A 21474-nucleotide genomic window follows, 5' to 3' on the forward strand; every position below is an offset into this window, starting at 1 on the left:
TAATTAAATTAAATGTTTTTCATGCATGTGGTAAAAATTCAAACAAAGAGTTATATTTAGCAATACAAAAAATATGCAGTGAAAACTCTTCCACTTACCTCGGACATCCAAAAGCTTCTCTGAAGAAACACCCACTGTTAAGTTCCTTCAGTAAACTTCCAGAAATTTCTATGCATTACAAGACTATACGTTTTTATATCCTTTTTTAACATACAAATGGGAATTACTATACCCACTTAACCTTACTATTTTTACTTAGCAGTTGGGAACATATACATCTTCCTAATTCTTTTAATGCAGCATAGTATCCATTATACCATAAGTTTTTAGCCAGATCTCTAGTAGAGGACATGTAGATAGTTTCCAGCTTTTGCTGTTATAAATGACACTGTGGTGAACATCTTATACCTGCATTTTCTGCAAATGTATAAGTGTAGTTGAGGAATAAATTCCTGGAAGTAGTATTGCTGGATCAAAGAGTAAATACATTTAAAATTTGTTATTGCCAGATTACCCTCCAAATCAATGGCACTCCCAACAACAATATAGAAGTGCCTGTTTTCCTATCACCAACACTCTGTGTTAAAAAATTTTATTTATCTTTCGCTCATCATCGCTGATCATCAGGGAAATGCAAATCAAAACTACACTAAGATATCACCTTACACCCATTAGAATGACAAAAATATCTAAATCTAATAGTAACAAATGTTGGAGAGGTTGTGGAGACAATGGAACCCTCATACACTGCTGGTGGGAATGCAAACTGGTGCAGCCACTATGGAAAACAGTATGGAGATTTCTCAAAAAATTAAAAATAGAACTACCATACGATCCAGCCATTCCACTACTGGGTATCTATCCAAAGAGCTTGAAGTCAGCAATTCCAAAACTCCTATGCACACCAATGTTGACTGCAGCATTATTTACAATAGCCAAGACATGGAAGCAACCTAAGTGTCCATCAACAGACGAATGGATAAAGAAGATGCGGTATATATATATATATACAATGGAATACTACTCAGCTGCAAAACAGAACAAAATCATTCCATTTGCAATAACATGGATGGACCTTGAGGGAATTATGTTAAGTGAAATAAGCCAGTTAGAGAAGGATAATCTCTGTATGACTCCACTCATATGAGGAATTTAAAAATATGGACAAAGAGAATAGATTAGTGGCTACCAGGGGAAAGGTGGGGTCGGGGGTGGGCACAAAGTGTGAAGTGGTGCACCTACAACATGAATGACAAACATTAATGTACAACTGAAATTACACAAGATTGTAACCTATCATTAACTCAATAAAAAAAAAACCTAAAAAAAAAATTTTATTTATCTTTGTTAGTGTGATAGGTAAAATGGATCTTGTCTGAATTTGCAGCTAGTAAATAGTAGAGCCTAGATTTGAAGCCATGCTCTTAACTGACCTGGTGCTCTTGCTACAAAGCCGGAACTAATATTTTTAACTACTACACTGTGCTGCCTCAACATAGTAAATAAGATCTTTGCATATTTTATAAGGTATTTGCATTTCTTGTTTATGTGCCCTTTTCCCATATTTCTATTATGGATTTACTGTCATTTTTTAAATGTCTTGTTACTGGCAAGCATCATAGAAATAATTCAACCAAGAAACATCAAGAGATGCTAAAAGTAGTGGGTGAAAAGGTGAATGCAGAACAGGATATTTACAGAGGTTTTAAGTACTTACCCCCAAGAACACTGATTGAAATAGAAAAAAACACTGATTGAATATAGAGGGGAAAAATGGAACTTTACAGTGGAGAAACCCAGCTGACACCAACTCAGTCATGTGATCAAGCTTAACTTCACTAGTAATGGGACAAATCAAAATTGTGTACCATGTAATAAGATACAATGAGAAGAACACAAGCTCTGTTCTGTGATTTTTCTGCCAAAGATGCAAACTCTGAATCTAGTCATGGGGAAACATTAGAAAAATTGAGGAACATTCTAAAAGATATCTGGCCAATAATCTTCAAAAATGTCAAGGTCATGAAAGACAAGAAAAGTGAGTGTAAAATTATTTCAAAAGAAAAAATATGTTTTATAACCTGGGTCCAATTTATTTTTTCAAACCACTATCAAAATCTGCTAAGGTAAATGTGTAACTAGTTTTTGGAGGTAAAGGTATCACAAAATATTAGTTATAATTGATTCCTGAATTTATTATCTTCAAATCCAAGTCAGTTTTAAATCCATTATATACAGGCGTACTTCGTTTTATTGTGCTTTACTTTACTGCACTTCACAGATATTGCATTTTGCAGATATGTTTTTTTATGAGATTCTCCACCAGCAAAAAGATTACAACTTGCTGAAGGCTCAGATGATTAGCATTTTTTAGCAATACTGTATTTTCAAATTAAGGTATGTAGATTGTTTTTTCGGATGTAATGCTATTGCACGCTTAACAGACTACAGTGTAGTATAAACGTGTATGCACTAGGAAACCAAAAATTCGTGTGACTTACTGTATTGTGATATTAGCTTTATTTAGGTGGTCTGGAACCAAACCCACAATGTCTTCAAGGTATGCCTGTACGATCTTTTCTCATTATTCATATATTTCATATTTGGAATTCAACTACTTGCTAAAAAACTTATTTGTAATCCCAAAATCAATACTGTCATGTGTCACTTGATGATGGTACATTCTGAGAAATGCGTTGTTAGGCAATTTCATCATTGCACGAGCATCATAAGAGTGTACTTACGCAAATCTACACTCCTAGGCTATATGATACTAATCTTATGGGAGCACCATCATATATGCGGTTCATTGTTGACCAAAATGTTGTTATGTGGCACATGACTGTACTCAAAACACTATTATGGTCACTCGTGGATATACGCAGAGCGGTGAAAAACTTGAGTCACCAGATGTACGTGTTTCTAACTGAGGTTTAGATGCTCTGCCTTCTTGTTTCATCTCTTATACTGTAAACAAGTGTCCTTTTTGCAATTTACTTAGTACCTCATTTTTCACATTTTGTGCTTTTTTTTGGTGATTTCACAGTTTAAAATGGCCCCCACATGTAGTGGTGAAGCACTGTGTTGTGTTCCTAAGCACATGAAGGCTGCGATGTGCCTTAGAAGAAAAATAGGTGCTGGATTAGCTTCATCGGGGCATGAGGTCTAGTGGTATTGGCCATGAGTGCAGTGTTATTGGTAATGTATATTTTAAAAGTTGTCTTTAAACAGAAACACAAGTAAAACAAAATTATGTGTTGATCAGTTGACAAAAATGTTGTGGCCAGAGGCTCACAGGAAACTAACCCTATATTTCCTCTAGGAGCAGTGGTTCAGTGTTCCCTAATTCAGAGTTCACAGCAACTTTATAGAACATGACTAGCATAAGTAACAAACTCAACGATACTTCTAACATAAACACCAACTTCCACCTCAGGGAGGTACACACTTGCCGTCAAATTCCAGACGCTTAGTATCTGTTCTTCAGGATCTTCCAAATTTTTAGAAATAGGTAGATCATTATTATTTAATGAATTTATTAATTGACTGATGCCTATCTATTATTTGAATTTTGATTTTTACCAGTCAGAGCCTGGAACGTATATTAAAATAGATTTCAAAATTCAGTGTAAAGTTCAGCCTTGAAAGATAAACTCTGATCTGTGCTCTGGCCAGAACTGGGGAACCAGCAATGCTGCACTGAGGCAGGCAGCTCGGAAGAGCCAAGGGAGCAAGGAAGATGGTGTCAGGGTTGGGCCATGGTGCACATATGCAGTGAGCTTATGGCCGGAAAGAGTATTATCAAATTTTCTGCAGGTCCAAGGTTCAGATTTGTTTGTTACAGAACACAAATTATTAGGAAATGTTAAAAATGTTGCCAAGATTCCTTATAAGAATTTTAGCTTAAAATAGGCTTGCCATGGGGCCAGCCCAGTGGCATAGTGGTTAAATTCATGTGTTTTAATTTGCATTTCTCTGATGACTAGTGATGTTGAGCACCTTTTGATGTGCCTATTGGCCATCTGTATATCTTCTTTGGAGAAATGTCTTTTCATATCCTCTGCCCATTTTTTGATCAGGTTGTTTGTTTTTTTTGTTGTGTGAGTTCTTTATATATTATGGAGATTAACCCTTTGTCGAATATATGATTTGCAAAGATTTTCTCCCAGTTGGTGGGTTGTCTTGTTTGGATCCTTGTTTCCTTTGCCTTGCAGAAGCTTAGTCTGATGAAATCCCACTTGTTTATTTTTTCTTTTATTTCCCTTGTTGGGGAAGACAGGATATTCAGTAAGATCCTTTTCAGATCAATGTCAAAGAATGTAGTACCTGTATTTTCTTCCAGAAGTTTTATGATTTCAAGTCTTACCTTCAAGTCTTTGATCCATTTTGAGTTAATTTTTGTGCGTGGTGTAAGATAATGGCCTACTTTCATTCTTTGCATGTGGGCGCTCAGTTTTCCCAGCGCCATTTATTGAAGAGACTGTCTTTTCTCCATTGTATGTTCTTAGCCCCTTTGTCGAAGATTAGTTGTCTGTAGATGTTTGGTTTTATTTTGGGGCTTTCAATTCTGTTCCATTGATCTGTGTGCCTGTTTCTGTACTGGTACTGTGCTGTTTTGATTACTATAGCTTTGTAGTACATTTTAAAGTCAGGGATTGTGATGCCTCCAGCTTTGTTCTTTTTTCTCAAAATTGCTTTAGCTATTCAGGCTCTTTTGTTGCCCCATATGAATTTTAGGATTCTTTGTTCTATTTCCGTGAAGAAAGTCATTGGTATTCTGATTGGGATTGCATTGAATCTATAGATTGCTTTGAGTAGTATGGACATTTTAACTATGTTTATTCTTCTGATCCATGTACATGGAATATCTTTCCATTTCCTCATGTCATCATCGATTTCTTTCAATGTCTTATAGTTTTCATTGTATAGGTCTTTCACCTACTTCGTTAAACTTATTCCTAGATATTTTATTCTTTTTGTTGCAGCTATAAATGGAATTGTATTCTTGAGTTCTCTTTCTATTAGTTTGTTATTGGAGTATAGGAATACAGCTGATTTTTGTAAGATGATTTTGTACCCTGCAACTTTACTGTAGTTGTTGATTATTTCTAATAGATTTCCAATGAATTCTTTAGGGTTCTCTCTATATAAGATCATGTCATCTTCAAACAGCGAGAGTTTCACTTCTTCATTTCCTATTTGGATTCCTTTTTGTTCCTTTTTCTTGCCTATTGCTCTGGCCAAAACCTCCAGTACAATGTTGGATAAGAGTGGTGAGAGTGGGCAAACTTGTCTTGTTCCTGTTCTCAAAGGGATAGCTTTCAGTTTTTCCCCATTGAGTATGATGTTGACTGTGGGTTTATCATATATGACCTTTATTGTGTCGAGGTGCTTTCCTTCTGTCACCATTTTGTTAAAAGAGTTTTTATCATAAATGGATGTTGGATCTTGTCAAATGCTTTCTCTGTGTCTATTGAGATGATCAGATCATGTGGTTTTTATTCCTTATTTTGTTAATGTGATGTATCACATTATTGATTTGTGGATGTTGAACCATCCCTGTGTCCCTGGTAGAAATGCAGCTTGATCATGGTGTATGATCTTTTTGATGTATTGCTGTATTCGGGTTGCCAGTATTTTGTTGAGTATTTTTCATCTATGTTCATCGATAATATTAGCCCTTTTTTGTGTTGTCCTTGTCAGGCTTTGGTATCAGGGTGATATTGACCTTGTAGAATGTGTTAGAGATGTCCCATCTTCTCTAATTTTTTGGAGGAGTTTGAGAAGGATAGATATTAAGTCCTCTTTGAAGTTTGGTAGAATTCACCAGGGAAGCCATTTGGTCCTAGGCTTTTGTTTTCTGGGATGCTTTTGATTACTGTTTCAATGTCTTGTGATTGGTCTATTCAGATTCTCTATTTCTTCTTGATTCAGCTTTGGGAGGTTGTAAGAGTCTAAGAATTTATCCATTTCTTCTAGATTGTCCAATTTGTTGGCATATATCTTTTCATAGTATTCTCTTATAATCATTTGTATTTCTGTGGTATCCATTGTAATTTCTCCTCTTTCATTTATGATTTTATTTATCTGAGCTTTCTGTCTCTTTTTCTTTGTAAGTCTGGCTAGGAGTTTGTCAATTTTGTTTATCTTCTCAAAGAATCAGCTCTTTGTTTCATTAATCCTTTCTGTCTTTTCTGTTTCCGTTGCATTTATTTCTGCTCTGATTTTTATTATTCCCCTTCTTCTGCTGACTTTAGGCTTTATTTGTTCTTCTTTTTCTAATTCAGTTAGGTGTAGTTTGTGATTGCCTATTTGAGATTTTTGTTCTTTGTTACACTGGGCCTGTATTGTGATGAATTTCCCTCTTAGGACCACTTTTGCTGCATCCTATATGAGTTGGTATGGTGTGTTTTCATTTTCACTTGTCTCCAGATACTTTTTGATCTCTCCTTTCATTTCTTCACTAATCCATTGGTTGTTCAGTAGCATGTTGCTTAGTCTCCACATCTTTATCCCTTTCTCAGCTTTTTTCTTGTAATTTCTAGTTTCATAGCATTGTGCTTGGAAAAGATGCTTGTTATTATTTCAGTCTTCTTAAATTTATTGAGGCTTGCCTTCTTTCCCAACACATAGTCTATTCTTGAGAATGTTCCATGTGCACTTGAGAAGAATGTGTATTCTGCTGTTTTTGGATGGAGTGTTCTATATGTATCTGCTAAGTGCATCTGGTCTAGCTTTTCATTTAGTTCCACTGTTTCCTTGTTGCCTTTTTTTTTTCTTTTAAGATTTTATTTTTTTCCTTTTTCTCCCCAAAGCCCCCTGGTACATAGTTGTATATATTCTTCGTTGTGGGTCCTTCTAGTTGTGGCATGTGGGACGCTGCCTCAGCGTGCTTTGGTGAGCAGTGCCATGTCCACACCCAGGATTCGAACCAACGAAACACTGGGCCGCCTGCAGCAGAGCGCGCGAACTTAACCACTCGGCCACGGGGCCAGCCCCGTCCTTGTTGACTTTTTATCTGGGTGATCCCCTTGATGTGAGTGGAATGTTCAGGTCACCTATTATTATTATGTTGTTAATATCCCCTTTTATGTTCGTTAATAGTTGCTTTATGTACTTTGGTGCTCCTGTGTTGGGTGCATAGATATTTATGTGTTATGCCTTCTTGGTGGAGTGTCCCTTTGATCATTATATACTGCCCCTCTTTGTCTTTCTTTACCTGTCTCACCTTGAAGTCTACTTTGTCTGATAGAAGTATTGCAACACCTGCTTTCTTTTTTACGCCATTCACTTGGAGTATAGTCTTCCATCCTTTCACTCTGAGGCTGTGTTTACCATTGAAGGTGAGGTGTGTTTCCTGGAGGCAACATATTGTTGGATCTTGTTCATTAATCCATCTTGCCACTCTGTGTCTTTTTATTGGAGAGTTCAATCCATTTATATTTAGAGTGATTATTGACATATGAGGGCTTAATGCTGCCATTTTATCATTTGTTTTCTGGCTTTTCTGCATTTCCTTTGTTTCTTTCTTTTTTTTTTTTAAAGATTGGCACCTGAGCTAACAACTGTTGCCAATCTTCTTTTTTTTTTTTCTGCTTTATCTCCCCAAATCCCCTCTTGTACATAGTTGTATATCTTAGTTGTGGGTCCTGCTAGTTGTGGCATGTGGGACACCGCCTCAACGTGGCCTGACAAGCGGTGCCATGTCCGCACCCAGGATCTGAACTGGTGAAACCCTGGGCCGCCACAGCAGAGCGCGCGAACTTAACCACTCAGCCATGGGGCCAGCCCCTCCTTTGTTTCTTGTCCCATGTATTTCGGACTACCAATTTGGCTAGGTAGTTTTTTATGCTTGATTTCTTCGTTTTCTCCTTATTCATGATTTGTGACTCTGATCTACTTTTTTGTTTAGTGGTTACCCTGAGGTTTATATGCAAAATCTCATAGATGAGATAGTCCATTTTCTGATGATGTCTTATTTCCTTAGACTAAGCTGATTCAGTCCCTTTCTGCTTCCCCTCCTGAGTTGTCTTTGTCACATCTTATTCCATCTTATGTCATGAGTTTGTGGTTAAAATGACAAGATTATCTTAGTTTTTAGTGTTTTCCTTCCTTTTTGTCTCTAATGTTTTCCATGAGTATTTGGTAACCTGTTTACCTGGTTAGCTCCAATCTTCTGATTTTGTCTTCCTATTTATCTCCTTATTCAGGGGGCTTTTTAACCCCTTTCTTCTATTTTTCAGGTATGAGGGCCTTCTTGAGGATTTCTTGTGGGGGGGGTCTTGTAGTGATGAACTCCCTTAGCTTTTGTTTATCTGGGAAAGTTTTCATTTCTCCATCATATCTGAAGGATATTTTTGCTGGATAGAGCATTCTTGGCTGAAAGTTTTTATCTTTCAAAGATTTGAATATATCATTTCACTGTCTCCTAGCTTGTGAGGTTTCTGCTGAGAAATCCACTGAAAACCTAATAGGGGTTCCTTTGTCAGTTATTTTCTTCTGCCTTGCTACCCTTAGTATTTTTTCTTTGTCATTGACTTTTGCCAGCTTCACTACTCTATGTCTTGCAGTAGGTCTTTGTGCATGGACAAAGCTAGGGGATCTGGTGGTCTCCTTCATGTACGTTTCCATCTCCTTTCCCAGGATTGGGAAAGTTCTCTGCTATTATTCCTTTGAACAAGCTTTCTGCTTCATTCTCCTCCTTTTTTCCCTCTGGAATACCTATAATCCTATATTGCCTTTCCTAATTAAGCCAGATAGTTCTCAGAGACTTTCTTCATTTCTTTTTAGTCTTGGTTCTTTCTTCTGCTCCATCTGAAGCATTTCTAAATTTCTAGCCTTGATCACGCTTATTTGTTCCTTGATAATATCTGCTCTACTGTTCTGGCAGTCAGTATTCTGCTTTATCTCATCCATTGTGTTTTTCATCTCCAATATTTCTACTTGGTTCTTCTTTATAGTTTCAATCTCTTTTGTGAAGTAGCTCCTGAACTTGTTGAATTGTTTATCTGTATTCTGTTTTAACTCGAGTTTTTTAATGATAGATATTTTGAATTCTTTGTCATTTTGGTTATAGACTTCTCTTTCTTCAGGATTGATTTCTGGGTACTTGTCATTTTCCTTCTGGTCTGGAGATTTAATATAATTTTTCATACTGCTAGATGGCTTAGATTTATGCTTCCACGTTGTGGTGGTATTTGATTGCCTCTTCCACCTTTTGCCACTAGGCTGGCATTAAGAACTTCATATTCAGAGCCTGCTGCAAACCAAGGGGACAGCTCCAAGTTGCTGGGCTGTGGCACCAGGGCGGCAGGTGGAGAGGAGGGGCATTTTCCTCTCCTGTATGATCTCAGGGGCCTCTTGCTCTTCCCTTGTTATCTGCTTTCCTGGGGTGTTGGCTTAATGTAGACACCCCCACAATAGCTAGTCCCCTCCACAAGGGGCTTTTCCCTGGGCTGTGAGGGACTTCATGGATCTATAGTGTTCCCTCAGAAGGCCACTGTTCCCTCCCTGTGACCGCATGTTATCCCTGGATTGCTGTCCTTCTGTATGGAAGAGAAGAGTTCTATTACCTTGATCCACTTCCTTGCAGGGTGGGAGGGCTCCAGCTCCTCCACCTTCCGACGTGTGGCTGCATGGGTCTCTTATACGTCTTTTGTTTTGTATGGGTGTCCTCTGTTGGAATATGAATGTCCTTTTTGTTGTGTCTTTGTGGGGAGAGTTTGAGGAGAGCTCACTCTGCCATGATGCTGATGTCACTCCTTGATGAAAATTCAAAACTTATTTTTGAAGTGGAATTAGTGGCTATCGATTGAAATAACAATGCTGTGAATCAACAACATAAACCTGTGGCTTTGAAGAAACATGTGTGACTTATTACAATTGTTCACTCGTATGGATAATTCTTCAAGGAGTTAAGTTAAAGCTTGCTTGCTTACTTGCTCCTCACCTTTTGAGAAATATGACCCTTTACAAATCTCTGAAGTCTAAAATATTTTATTATAGCTATGTAACATATTGGTTTAAAAACCTGATTTTTTTTTTACCTCATAGCACTAAAAACCTCAATTCTTTTTTTGAAAGATTTGTTGTTTGACATGTACTTTATTACAGGCAGTGAGGTCACTCAAGGAGACAATCGAGGACTGTTGGGACCAGGATGCAGAGGCTCGGCTTACTGCGCAGTGTGCTGAGGAGAGGATGGCTGAACTAATGATGATATGGGAAAGAAACAAATCTGTGAGCCCAACAGTCAATCCAATGTCTACTGCTATGCAGAATGAGCGGTAAGGGTTTGGCATCTATCAGTGTTGAATATTGAGACCAAACAAAGAATAGGAAATAAATACTACTAAACCAGTCTAATAGTGCAATGATTAATTCATACAATCTAATGTAATTTTTCCTTCAATATTCCCGTTCTTTTACTGAATATTTTTGTTTCTTATAAGTACAAGATGGAATCTGTGTTTTTTTATATCTAAAGATACAGTAAAAGATTTAGTCTTTCTCTTTTAATGTTCTAGCTTCCCTACATTAATAAAGGTAAACTAAAAAGCATTCTCATAGTTCCAAAAGTTTATAAGCATTCCTACATATATTGTCTCATTTATCTTCCTGTTGTTATTATTCCTCCTCCCTCTGCTTTTTTTTGTTTGTTTGTTTTTATAGGAAATGGAACTCTGAACTTGCCTATGTATCTAACCACTGTTTCGCTGGACACTAAAGTTTCCAGGCTTCCTACTCAGTGCTCTTCCTTGTAGACCATACTACTACTACTTTTACATGAAAGCAATTCATAAGGTCTTTCCATCCCATCATGAACATTGCTTTATGAAACATTTCTTTGTTAGAATTGTGATTTCTGGTTCTAAATAAAAGAGCTTTTAAAATATGTTCCTAAAACTTGGAACTTTCAGACTGTCATCTGTGTTTCTGTGTTCAGTATTTGAGGGGAAAAGTCTTCCCACAAATTTGTCATTTTATCTAATACATGTTAAAAATTTTCAGAGAAGCATCCAGGAAAGAGTTACAAGAGAAAATTGAGATAAAAACACATTTGATTCTTGACTCATTTTCTTTGCTATTTTTTATTGTTCTAGTCTCTTAGAGCAATTTGTATTATGAACTATAGGCCCAAGATTGGGTTTACACTACTTATGTTTAGGTTGAATTAGCTTCAGCTTTATAAACCCTTATCCCTTATACATGAAAAAGTCAAGGAAGTTAGAGACTAGCAATTCTAAATATAAATTTTCTCGCTTTATACATACCTGAGGATAGTCTTCTGCTTCTGTCTCCCCTTATTTCGTATTTTCTATGTGCTCTATTATGCTATTTGTCCCTCTCTCAAGAGTTAGCTACTTTTACATTAAGTGCTTTTGAACTGTTCTTGAATGGTAAGAAGAACCCTTGATGCCCCTTGCTTTGCCATTTTTTGCCTCCTGTGTCATTCAGCTCTACCTCTTACATGCTTCATCTCATGTCCAGTCCCTTTTAAATAGGTTCCCCTAAATCATAGTTCATCCCATAGTCATTCCACTCTAGTTTTCATTGTATTGAGTCTTACCCTCCATACCTCCTTAACTTCCTTTTCTTGTACAGTGCAACAGCCTTTTTATTTTTCCCTTTCCTGTCATTCCCCTCATAACTTCATCAGTCTTTCTTCAAAGCACTTCTCCTTTAGCTGCTGCTTTTCTCCTATACCACTTGTATCTACTAATGTTCCCAATGTTTATACCGTGATTGATTTAGTTAAAGCTACCTCTGGATTTTATTTTAAATAACATGAATATATTACAGTGTGATGCTCAGGAGCTGTCATTCTCTAGCTGTGACAGTGACTGTGAAGAACCCTTGATGACTGGAGAGCAGTTCTGCATCTTTGATCCTTTATCTTGAGTGTCACATTCTGCCTTATACTCTAGGCTCTAGAACTTTCATTGATATGGCTCAGTCTATCCCAGGAAGATATGTTCCATTGCTAGACCACGCCTTTTAATGGAAGCATTTTGGGACAAGCTAAAAGCTCATGTTCTTTTTACCATTTGGCCATTGCAACTTAATTGGTGACATATTTAAGTAGCCACTATGTGTCTAGAATTATGAGAGAAACATATACCATGGTTCCTCCTCTCACGAAACTCATGTCTGGTTGTACAAGTATACAATTCATAAAGATGTATTTGGTAATGTTACAAAACTGTAGGAGAGATTTTTAAATTAACTCATGTAGATCAAAATAATGAACATCTATAGAAATCATATCTATATCCACATAGGTTTTTCAGTAGGCTTAAATTATATAAAACCATCATTTAGCAAGTTGTTGATTGACACTTGATTATTTGATTATAATTTTTAAATAACCTCTAAAATAATGTGGGTTAGGAATAAAATAAAAGATAGTTCATTCTTTAAAATCAGAGGTGTTAAATTTGGAGAATCAGTTTGTCATAAATGTACATTCTCAATGTGGCACTTTTTTTCTTTCTTTAAGCAACCTCTCACACAATAGGCGTGTGCCAAAGATTGGCCCTTATCCAGATTATTCTTCTTCCTCATACATTGAAGACTCTATCCATCACACTGACAGCATTGTGAAGAATATTTCCTCTGAGCATTCGATGTCCAGCACACCTTTGACAATAGGCGAAAAAAACCGAAACTCAATTAACTATGAACGGCAGCAAGCACAAGCTCGAATCCCCAGCCCCGAAACAAGTGTCACCAGCCTGTCCACCAATACAACAGCCACAAACACCACTGGCCTCACTCCAAGCACTGGCATGACCACTATATCTGAGGTGCCATACCCAGATGAAACAAATCTGCATGCCACAAATGTTTCACAGCCAATTGGGCCAACCCCTGTCTGCTTACAACTGACAGAAGAAGACTTGGAGACCAACAAGCTAGACCCAAAAGAAGTTGATAAGAACCTCAAGGAAAGTTCTGATGAGAATCTCATGGAGCATTCTCTTAAACAGTTCAGTGGGCCAGACCCACTGAGCAGTACCAGTTCTAGCTTGCTTTACCCACTCATAAAGCTTGCAGTAGAAGTGACTGGACAGCAAGACTTCACACAGGCTACAAATGGCCAAGCATGTTTAATTCCTGATGTCCCACCTGCTCAGATATATCCTCTCCCTAAGCAACAGAACCTTCCTAAGAGACCTACTAGTTTGCCTTTAAACACCAAAAATTCAACAAAGGAGCCCCGGCTGAAATTTGGCAGCAAGCACAAATCAAACTTGAAACAAGTAGAAACTGGAGTTGCCAAGATGAATACAATCAATGCTGCAGAACCTCATGTGGTGACAGTCACCATGAATGGTGTGGCAGGTAGAAATCACAGCGTTAATTCCCATGCTGCCACTACCCAGTATGCCAACGGGGCAGTACCTGGCCAGACAGCCAACACAGTGGCACATAGGGCCCAAGAACTGCTGCAGAATCAATTCATTGGTGAGGACACTCGACTGAATATTAATTCCAGTCCTGATGAGCATGAACCTTTACTGAGACGAGAGCAACAGGCTGGCCACGATGAAGGTGTTTTGGATCGTCTTGTGGACAGGAGGGAACGGCCACTGGAAGGTGGCCGAACTAATTCGAATAACAACAACAGTAATCCATGTTCAGACCAAGATGCTCTTACACAGTGTGTTCCAAGCACAGTATCAGATCCTGGACCATCAAAACCCAGAAGAGCACAGAGGCCTAATTCTCTGGATCTTTCAGCCACAAATGTCCTTGATGGCAGCAGTTTGCAGTGTAAGTGGAGGGATCATGTAATCGCTCCTGCTTGTCTTTTGGGACCATTTGTAAAATCAGATTTTGTTTCAACTAGCAATTATTTACTTTTACCACTTTTGGAAATAAAGTGAACTATTTGGTTGGACCTGAAAAGTAATTAGACTATTGTAAAGAAAAAAAGAAATTTTTTTGTTTTTGTTGTTGATAATTAAAAAGTCAGTGTCACAATAGTCAGAATAATTACCAATTTAATATGTGCTTTATGTACCTGTTGGTTTATAATGCAACTCACATCCTTGCTGTGAATGGTTGAGATTAAGTAAATACTCACCAGTTTAAAAGCTCCAAGTAAAATGATGCTAGTATAACTTTTGAAATAGTTTTTTGAGCATATTAATATCTATTATATACACATTTAGATTTTATCAGACTAATTTTAATAAAGCTTAAAAATCCAGAGAAAATTTTAGAGAAGTCACTATAATGAAACTATAAAGTTTTTCCTGGTTTTTTAGTGTCATCTTTTTCAAGAGTTACACATTGAGTCTCCCACATTCCTGTGCTATGGGACCCCTCTAACTTAAACAAATAACTTGGCACTTGGTTTCTGGCCCTAAAGGGGTTATAACACAAGACAGGATAGCTCACCAAAATCTTTAGCAGTCATTATTATGCAAAATGACTTCTCCTCCTCAAGCAAAAAGAGGAAGATTGGCAACAGGTGTTAGCTCAGGGCCAGTCATCCTCACCAAAAGTCAATCAGTCAATCAATCAGTAGAATCTAGCCCCTTGCTTGAGTGGCTTGTATTGTAGAGTGGTTGACAAACCCTTTGGCAGGGCTCCATATCAGTAAGATGTCTTGTCAGATATGGGAAGGGAAATGACCAGAAAATTTGTGCCTCTAGTGTTTCTGTCATTCTGGAAAATATTATATGCTGAATGCTTTTAAAGTTTGATCCACTTGGAGCTTTAAGTAGAATGATTAAATGCATGTTGCCAAGTTAGGATCACTACCAATAACCAAAGGATTTGAGAAGACCGCTGAGAACTTTGAATTTTCTCCTGGTTTTGCTTTTTTGTTTTTTCTGGATTCTCTTCCTTGCCCTATAGAATAATTCAACTAGTTATAAAAACATTGGGCTTAAAGAGTCTCAAAAATAGGTTCACTAAGTTTTACCTAGAGAAATATTGCCTGGCATCATGAATTTTAAGAAATGTCCGTTAGTACCTCCTGCAGATATTAGTTTGATCTGTTCTGAAGTTACAACTCTAACTTTTTAGTAGTTTGTCTATATATAGTTCATTTTACTGTACTTTTATTTTCAGTAGGTGAGTCAACACAAGATGGCAAATCAGGATCTGGTGAAAAGATCAAGAAACGTGTGAAAACTCCCTATTCTCTTAAGCGGTGGCGCCCCTCCACCTGGGTCATCTCCACTGAACCGCTGGACTGTGAGGTCAACAACAATGGCAGTGAGAGGGCAGTTCACTCCAAATCCAGCACAGCTGTTTACCTTGCGGAAGGAGGCACTGCCACAACCATGGTGTCTAAAGATGTAGGAATGAACTGTCTGTGAGATATTTTCAAGCCTATGGAGTGAAATTATTTTTTGCATCATTTAAACATGCAGAAGACATTTTAAAAAAAAACAACTGCTTTATCCTCCTGTCAGTACTGCCTCCTACCCCTGCAGCAAGGACTTGCTTTAAATAGATTTCAGCTATGCAGAAGAATTTAGCTTATGCTTCCATATTTTTTAATTTTGTTTTTTTAAGTTTTGCACTTTTGTTTAGTCTTGCTAAAGTTATGTTTTTGTCTGTTATGACCACAGAATTATATGTGTGTGTATCAAAAGTGGTCTCAAAATATTTTTTTAAGAAAAAAAGCAAAAACCATGTATTGCTGATAATCAGTTTGGACCAGTTTCTAAAGGTCATTAAAACAGAAGCAAATTAAGACAGGTTTGACTGCAGTGGTGTCTGGTATCCATGTTTTATTTCTGGGCACAAGCTAGTTTGTGTGTTGATATGTTCCTGAACATATTATCTTTTGGACATTCTTTTCTCTTGTATTTTGTTTGAATGTGCAATAGTCTATAGGCCACAAATAAGCTTTCTTGTAAGCTCTCTTCCTAACAGAGCACACATTCTTCCATAATATGAACATTTTTCTCCCACATTTCCCATACTTTTGGCAGGTCAGTTCTGTGACAGTGAATTTTTGCACAGGAGAAAGCAGCTACCTGGTTTCTTACTTTCTTTCTCCTTATGGAGAATGCAGAAGCATTGTCTCAAAGGGCTGTAAAGAAGGAACTACCAAAACCTTATTTGAAATGCCATTTCTTTTAACCTTCCAAATCCTAAATGTCTGCTTCCAGGCATTTTAATAAACATATTTGCTTCTGGTTTTGGAAGTTCATAAGAGAGCATAGAACAAAGTAGAAGAAGTCAAATATTAGCCTTTTTCCATTTTATTTTATTTTTATATGTATGTTCATGTTCCGTATTCATTTATTTAAGAAGCACATTTTTATCAGAAAACTTATAGAGCTATACTTATATGGAATCTTTAAGTAGGTAGATGGTTAAGACAATATAGTGTTATAGCCTTCATTCTCTGAATAGGCCATCTTTGACTCAAATAAAATTACATTTCCTGTTTAAAATAACTTCAAAAGTAATTCATAGTTTTCACCCTGTAGTATCTTTTATTCTCTTCCCAAGCAAAGCCTGTTGACTTTATCTGAAAATGATTAATCTTCCCATGACCTAAAACACTATGTGGAAAAATCATTTGTCTGGCATGCCAGATCCCTGTGGAAGGAAGGATTGCTGCCAAACCTATCGCTTTTGAGCAGACTGAGACTTACCTCTCTCTCTTTTCAAAACTGTGTTTCTTCACTAATCCTATTTGCATAATTTCTTCTTTTGCCAGTTTTTCACATGATCGTTGATATGTGAGTAACGCTTATTATTTACATTATATTAGAATATACCTTCTAGTGATAACATGTTATGTATCCTTCAATGATATATTTTTTTTAAAGCTTCCTTTGCTTTTTTCATTACTGATAATCGTCTCTTAAACAACCTCTGCAAGTTTTTTTAAATAAAGCACTTTATGTCAAATAAGGGACTTTTTTTTATAAGCACAAATTATTTTCTATCAATTTGCAAACAGTGATGATCTCACTTAGTTTTTTCAGATTCTCAGAGTACTTAATAGACGTTATCTAATTAAGTTCTGAGATTTCTCTGGGAGATAAAAAGCCCCGAGGGAGACACAGATTCCCAATTTAGGCTTTATCTCCTGAACAAGATTTTCTCACTCATATTCTTCTATCTTCACTATTTAGCTAAAAATAGCCCAGATTTTCTAGTTTGCTGTCCAAAATCCTTATGACTTACTTGTGTAGAAGCCTTCTCTTGGTTGTAGTCTGCTATGGTCTTATGAATTAGATGTTACAACACTTACTATTTGAATAAATGGTAAGCTGGATAGCTGGAATGCTGAATACAGTTTTGAATTCTTAGAATTAACATTACTTTACTAGTGCTCAGGATTTCCACCTTTTATGTTTTATTGGTCCTTCTGTTGATTCAGACTCCTAACATATTTTTCAGTCTCCTGGCATAAATTTTTTTTCATTTAGTTATTTTTTCATCTATGTAACAAATTATTTATATCTTTCCTGGTAAATTTTCACTTAGTTCTCTTGCCTTTGAAAGTCTTTGAACTACATTTCACAATATTATTTTCAAATATTTGTAGGAGATCTTTGAATCAAAATAAATTGTCTTCCTTCTCCAGTCGGAAGCATTGAGGATAAATGACCATTTGAGGCCTAACTCATATTTTCTTGACAGAAGAGTTACCTTACCTCCTACTATACTTTGTGTTTGGGCCAGTTGATTGTAAGCTTTTGAACCTTTTTTTTGATCTTTAATGATAAAATGCTTTCAAAAATTAATATACCAAATTAAAAGAACTCTATAGTTTCCCATTTCATGTAAGCATATTTAAAACAAATAATTTCTTTTCCCCAGTTTTTTTAGTAGACTCTTTAAAAAGTAGGAGAAATAGGAAGTGTAGATCATTTTAATAAATTTTAAATTAAATTGTATATCATACTGATTTACTTTTCAAATCTAATATACAAGCAAGCAAAATTACGTAAAATACTTATTTGCTAACTTTATTCATCTAATAATAATGTTTTTTAAAGCTAATATTTAACTGCTAGCATAAAATTTTGCGTGTAGAAAAGCATTTGAGTTCTTTTGAATAAAAGGCCATTTAATGAAAAAATATTAAAATTCATTTTGCTAAGTAGTATTACAACCTTAAAAGCATCATAATAGGTAGTCAAAGTCTAATATTAATTCCCTTAACTATCCTTATTTTATACTAGAAATTAGTCATTGAAAGAACTTGATTTGAATTGTGTTTAGACAAAAATGATTTAATTATAATTCCTAAAAATGTTCCCTTTTTTTAAATGCGTAATTGGGAAAAAAAAAAGACTGGTAGTCAGTGTAAAGAGTTATGGGAAGGCACAAGAGTGAAATAATGCTAACTGACCATTTGTTACCTACTGAACGCTGGGATGCACACTCGCTGTCTTCTTAATCCTCACAGCAACTGCAGATGAGGGAACTAAAGCTAAGGGAAGCTAAGTAATTTGCCCAAAGTCCACATCTTGGAGTAGACAAAGCCTTTTAACCTAGGTTTGCCTGTCTCCACATCTCTTTTATCCATACCACACTGCCTGCACACTGTATGACAGGATGAGTAATACACTGACATTTTGTAAGAAATTCAGTCATTATACTCCAGCACAACTGTGGCTTGTATATAAGCCAAACCAGATACCTTAATGACTTTAGAAGTTAAGCAAACATAAGAAGACATGTAGACATATCTATCCTTAGTGTTGCTTGAGAAATAATTACTAATTCAAGACAAAGTTCAATCCCACATCTGCCATCATGAATCTTAAAATCATTTCACTTCTCTTCACTCCTAACATTCTTGTATTGTGAAACTAAAGGTAAAGTAAATTTTAAAGGAAAAGTGAAGGTGGTTTGTGGGAACAGAGACTTTTTCCTAAATTGATTCCATACTTGATTTGGAGGAATTAATACATGGACTTTGTCTCATCAATCCTTTAACTCCATCTTGAAAATTTCTGCTTTTAATGACTTTAGAAAATTACTAATCCAGAGAACTAAATGAGGAGGATGTAGGAAGGACACAAGAATAATGTCCTTTTCATAAAGCAGTTTGTGTAGCTTCCTTACATGTATCCACTTGTTCCGGAAAATGTATGTTGGTTCTGAATGTGAAATAGTTAAAGAAAGGTAGGACCACTCAAGTAAGTATGTGTTTCAGTGGGAATTATCGCAAAATTTGGCAAGTATTTTTATTTAAAATATTTTCAAACTTGGCTTGTAAAGCCAAATAGAATACCTGTTAGGCTGCAGCTGTTTGGTGAACTTTCCATTCTCTGTAAACCTCTCTCCTCAAAGTCACTTAAAATAGAAAACATTTTTCAGTAACCTTTTTTTTTATATTTATGGAAATGAATATTTCATTGGAGGTAGTTAGCTCCTAGAACTTGAGATTATATTTCTATACAAGCTTTTATAAGTTTATGTTGAACTGACTACCAGTTATATGCAGGTTGTTACATAACTATTCACAGATTGCTTTATATATTACTTTATCTTCCAATCTAACTCCTTAAAGTTAAAATTTGTACACACTTAGTTGATTATCTAGACCAGTTATTCTAGAAATTGTGTAACACTCCCTCATATGCCCTAGGAATCTTTTTCGGATGGAATGTTTCTAAATATTCGTACCTTTTACCATCAGTTTGCTTTTCAGCAGATAAAATTTCATTTTAACTTTATATTCTGAACTATGCAAACTTTAGCCAAGACTATGTTACATGATCTGCTTCTAAATATACTCTTTGAGTAAATCTGGCAAATCACTATTTGAGCTAGTTATACAAATGATATTATCAAAAGGACGTTTTTCTACAGGTTCCCGGATTAAACTGACATATAAGAGAAGAGGAGATCCCAGGGTGCTCTGGTGCACCAACCCGTTGCTTTCCTTCAATCGCCTCTTAGTTTGTGGCTGGCCTACTCTATCCCTTGGTTAACTGACTATAATCTTTTGTGTCAGGAAAGTTTTCTTCATATTTATTCTGCTTCCCTCCTGTTTCACTTTATACCCATTTCTCTTATCCACTAGTAAAAAAAGAGAGCCATTGGTCATCCTCTTCAACATTGTTATTCTTCAGTGTGCTTCAGGCTTCTCAATTAACACCTAAGTCTCAGTTCTTCAGACTAAACTGCTTGGTTCCTTTAGCATTTTTTCCTCAATCTGATTTTAATAACTATTTGTAGTATTTAAGAACACCTAAAATTAAATTTTATGTTATATTCAAATTTATTGCTCCGGTTAAGTACCAGTTCGATGGGATAGAATTGAGAATTAGGATGTTACCTCTTGACAATGGATCCAACCATCAGATTGTCAGCAAATCAGCACTGAAGTTAAGTTTTGTATTAGCTAACATTTTCTATTAAATCGTGGAGTTTTACAATTTTATATTCTCACTAGTTATAACTAAAAAGCCGTGCATTCAGAATTGCATATTATTTTGCCATTAAAATTTTTTAACCTATATTGCAGCAAGCTTAGCATTATGATTGAGCCACAGCGTTTTACGTATTTCTTTGTATCAAATATTAAAATGCAAGATTAACTTTCCAAAGCAAACCCTACAATAATCAGGTATTATCTATGAATATTTTTGCAGACCACTTTTGAAATACTTATCATTGTTTTGCAACATAGACTGGACTACAACAACTTTCATTTAACTTTTAAGTGACTGGTTAAAGTTTAGTGTTTGTGCATATAAAAAATAATGTAGGATTTTATCTCATGGATAATACATTTGAAAGTAAATACTTCAGAAGAATTTATGCTGTATATTAAAATTATGCCCAAAATAAATCTGTCGTATCTTGAAAATTCCAATTCCATTATTACTGTGATGTTTGTAGTGTTACTGTTAAATGTTGTGACATTCATTTTTTAAACTTAATTTGAAACCCAGATTTTAAAATCTGGCTAAGAGAGAAGGAATCTTTAGAAATAAATCACATCATTAGGGTGTCCAGTTTATGATTCCATTTTTAAGCAAACAACTGTATTTTAAGCTACAACTTGGTGGGGGTTTTTTAAGTGTTTTAAGAGGCAACATGTGGGTTTTTTCCATTTTATTTTTACTTTTAGATTCCAGAAAGATCTTCATGTTTTAGACTCACTCTATAGACATAATATTACTTAAAAACTCAGGGCCCCTTTCGTCCCTTTGCACATTGAAAAACTTCAATTAGTAGCAAACAAGCAATTAGATCCAGTTGAATATTTAAAGTGTTTGCACACACAGTTCATTAATGTTTCATCTTATAATTTGATTTAACTTACATAGACAATATCAGACTTCATTAATCATAAAAACTTGCCCAGTTCTATAATTACTGAGTAGAGGGAAATACTCAACTAATTGGCTACATGCTGCAGCATATTTAGGCCTTAGAGTTGAAGCACCGTCTTCAAACTATTTCTGTCCTTTGGTTAAATGGTTATACATAATGGGACAAATCGTTTCTTTTTTCTTTTTCTTTTTT

The 21474-nt window shown here is 35.9% G+C and overlaps 1 protein-coding gene across 1 annotated transcript in view; it reads left to right on the forward strand.

The window, feature by feature from the left end:
• The window catches only part of BMPR2 (bone morphogenetic protein receptor type 2), a 203076-nt gene extending 182258 nt beyond the window's left edge, over nt 1-20818 (forward strand). The window contains exons 11-13 of the mRNA XM_044768427.2: nt 10114-10286; nt 12500-13776; nt 15085-20818. Coding sequence (XP_044624362.1) covers nt 10114-10286; nt 12500-13776; nt 15085-15335 — 1701 coding nt within the window. The 3' untranslated portion in view covers nt 15336-20818. The remainder of the gene's footprint in view (nt 1-10113; nt 10287-12499; nt 13777-15084) is intronic.
• The last annotated feature ends 656 nt before the right edge of the window (nt 20819-21474 follow it).

Source organism: Equus asinus, chromosome 4, assembly GCF_041296235.1.
Source record: "Equus asinus isolate D_3611 breed Donkey chromosome 4, EquAss-T2T_v2, whole genome shotgun sequence".
Lineage (NCBI taxonomy): Eukaryota > Metazoa > Chordata > Mammalia > Perissodactyla > Equidae > Equus > Equus asinus.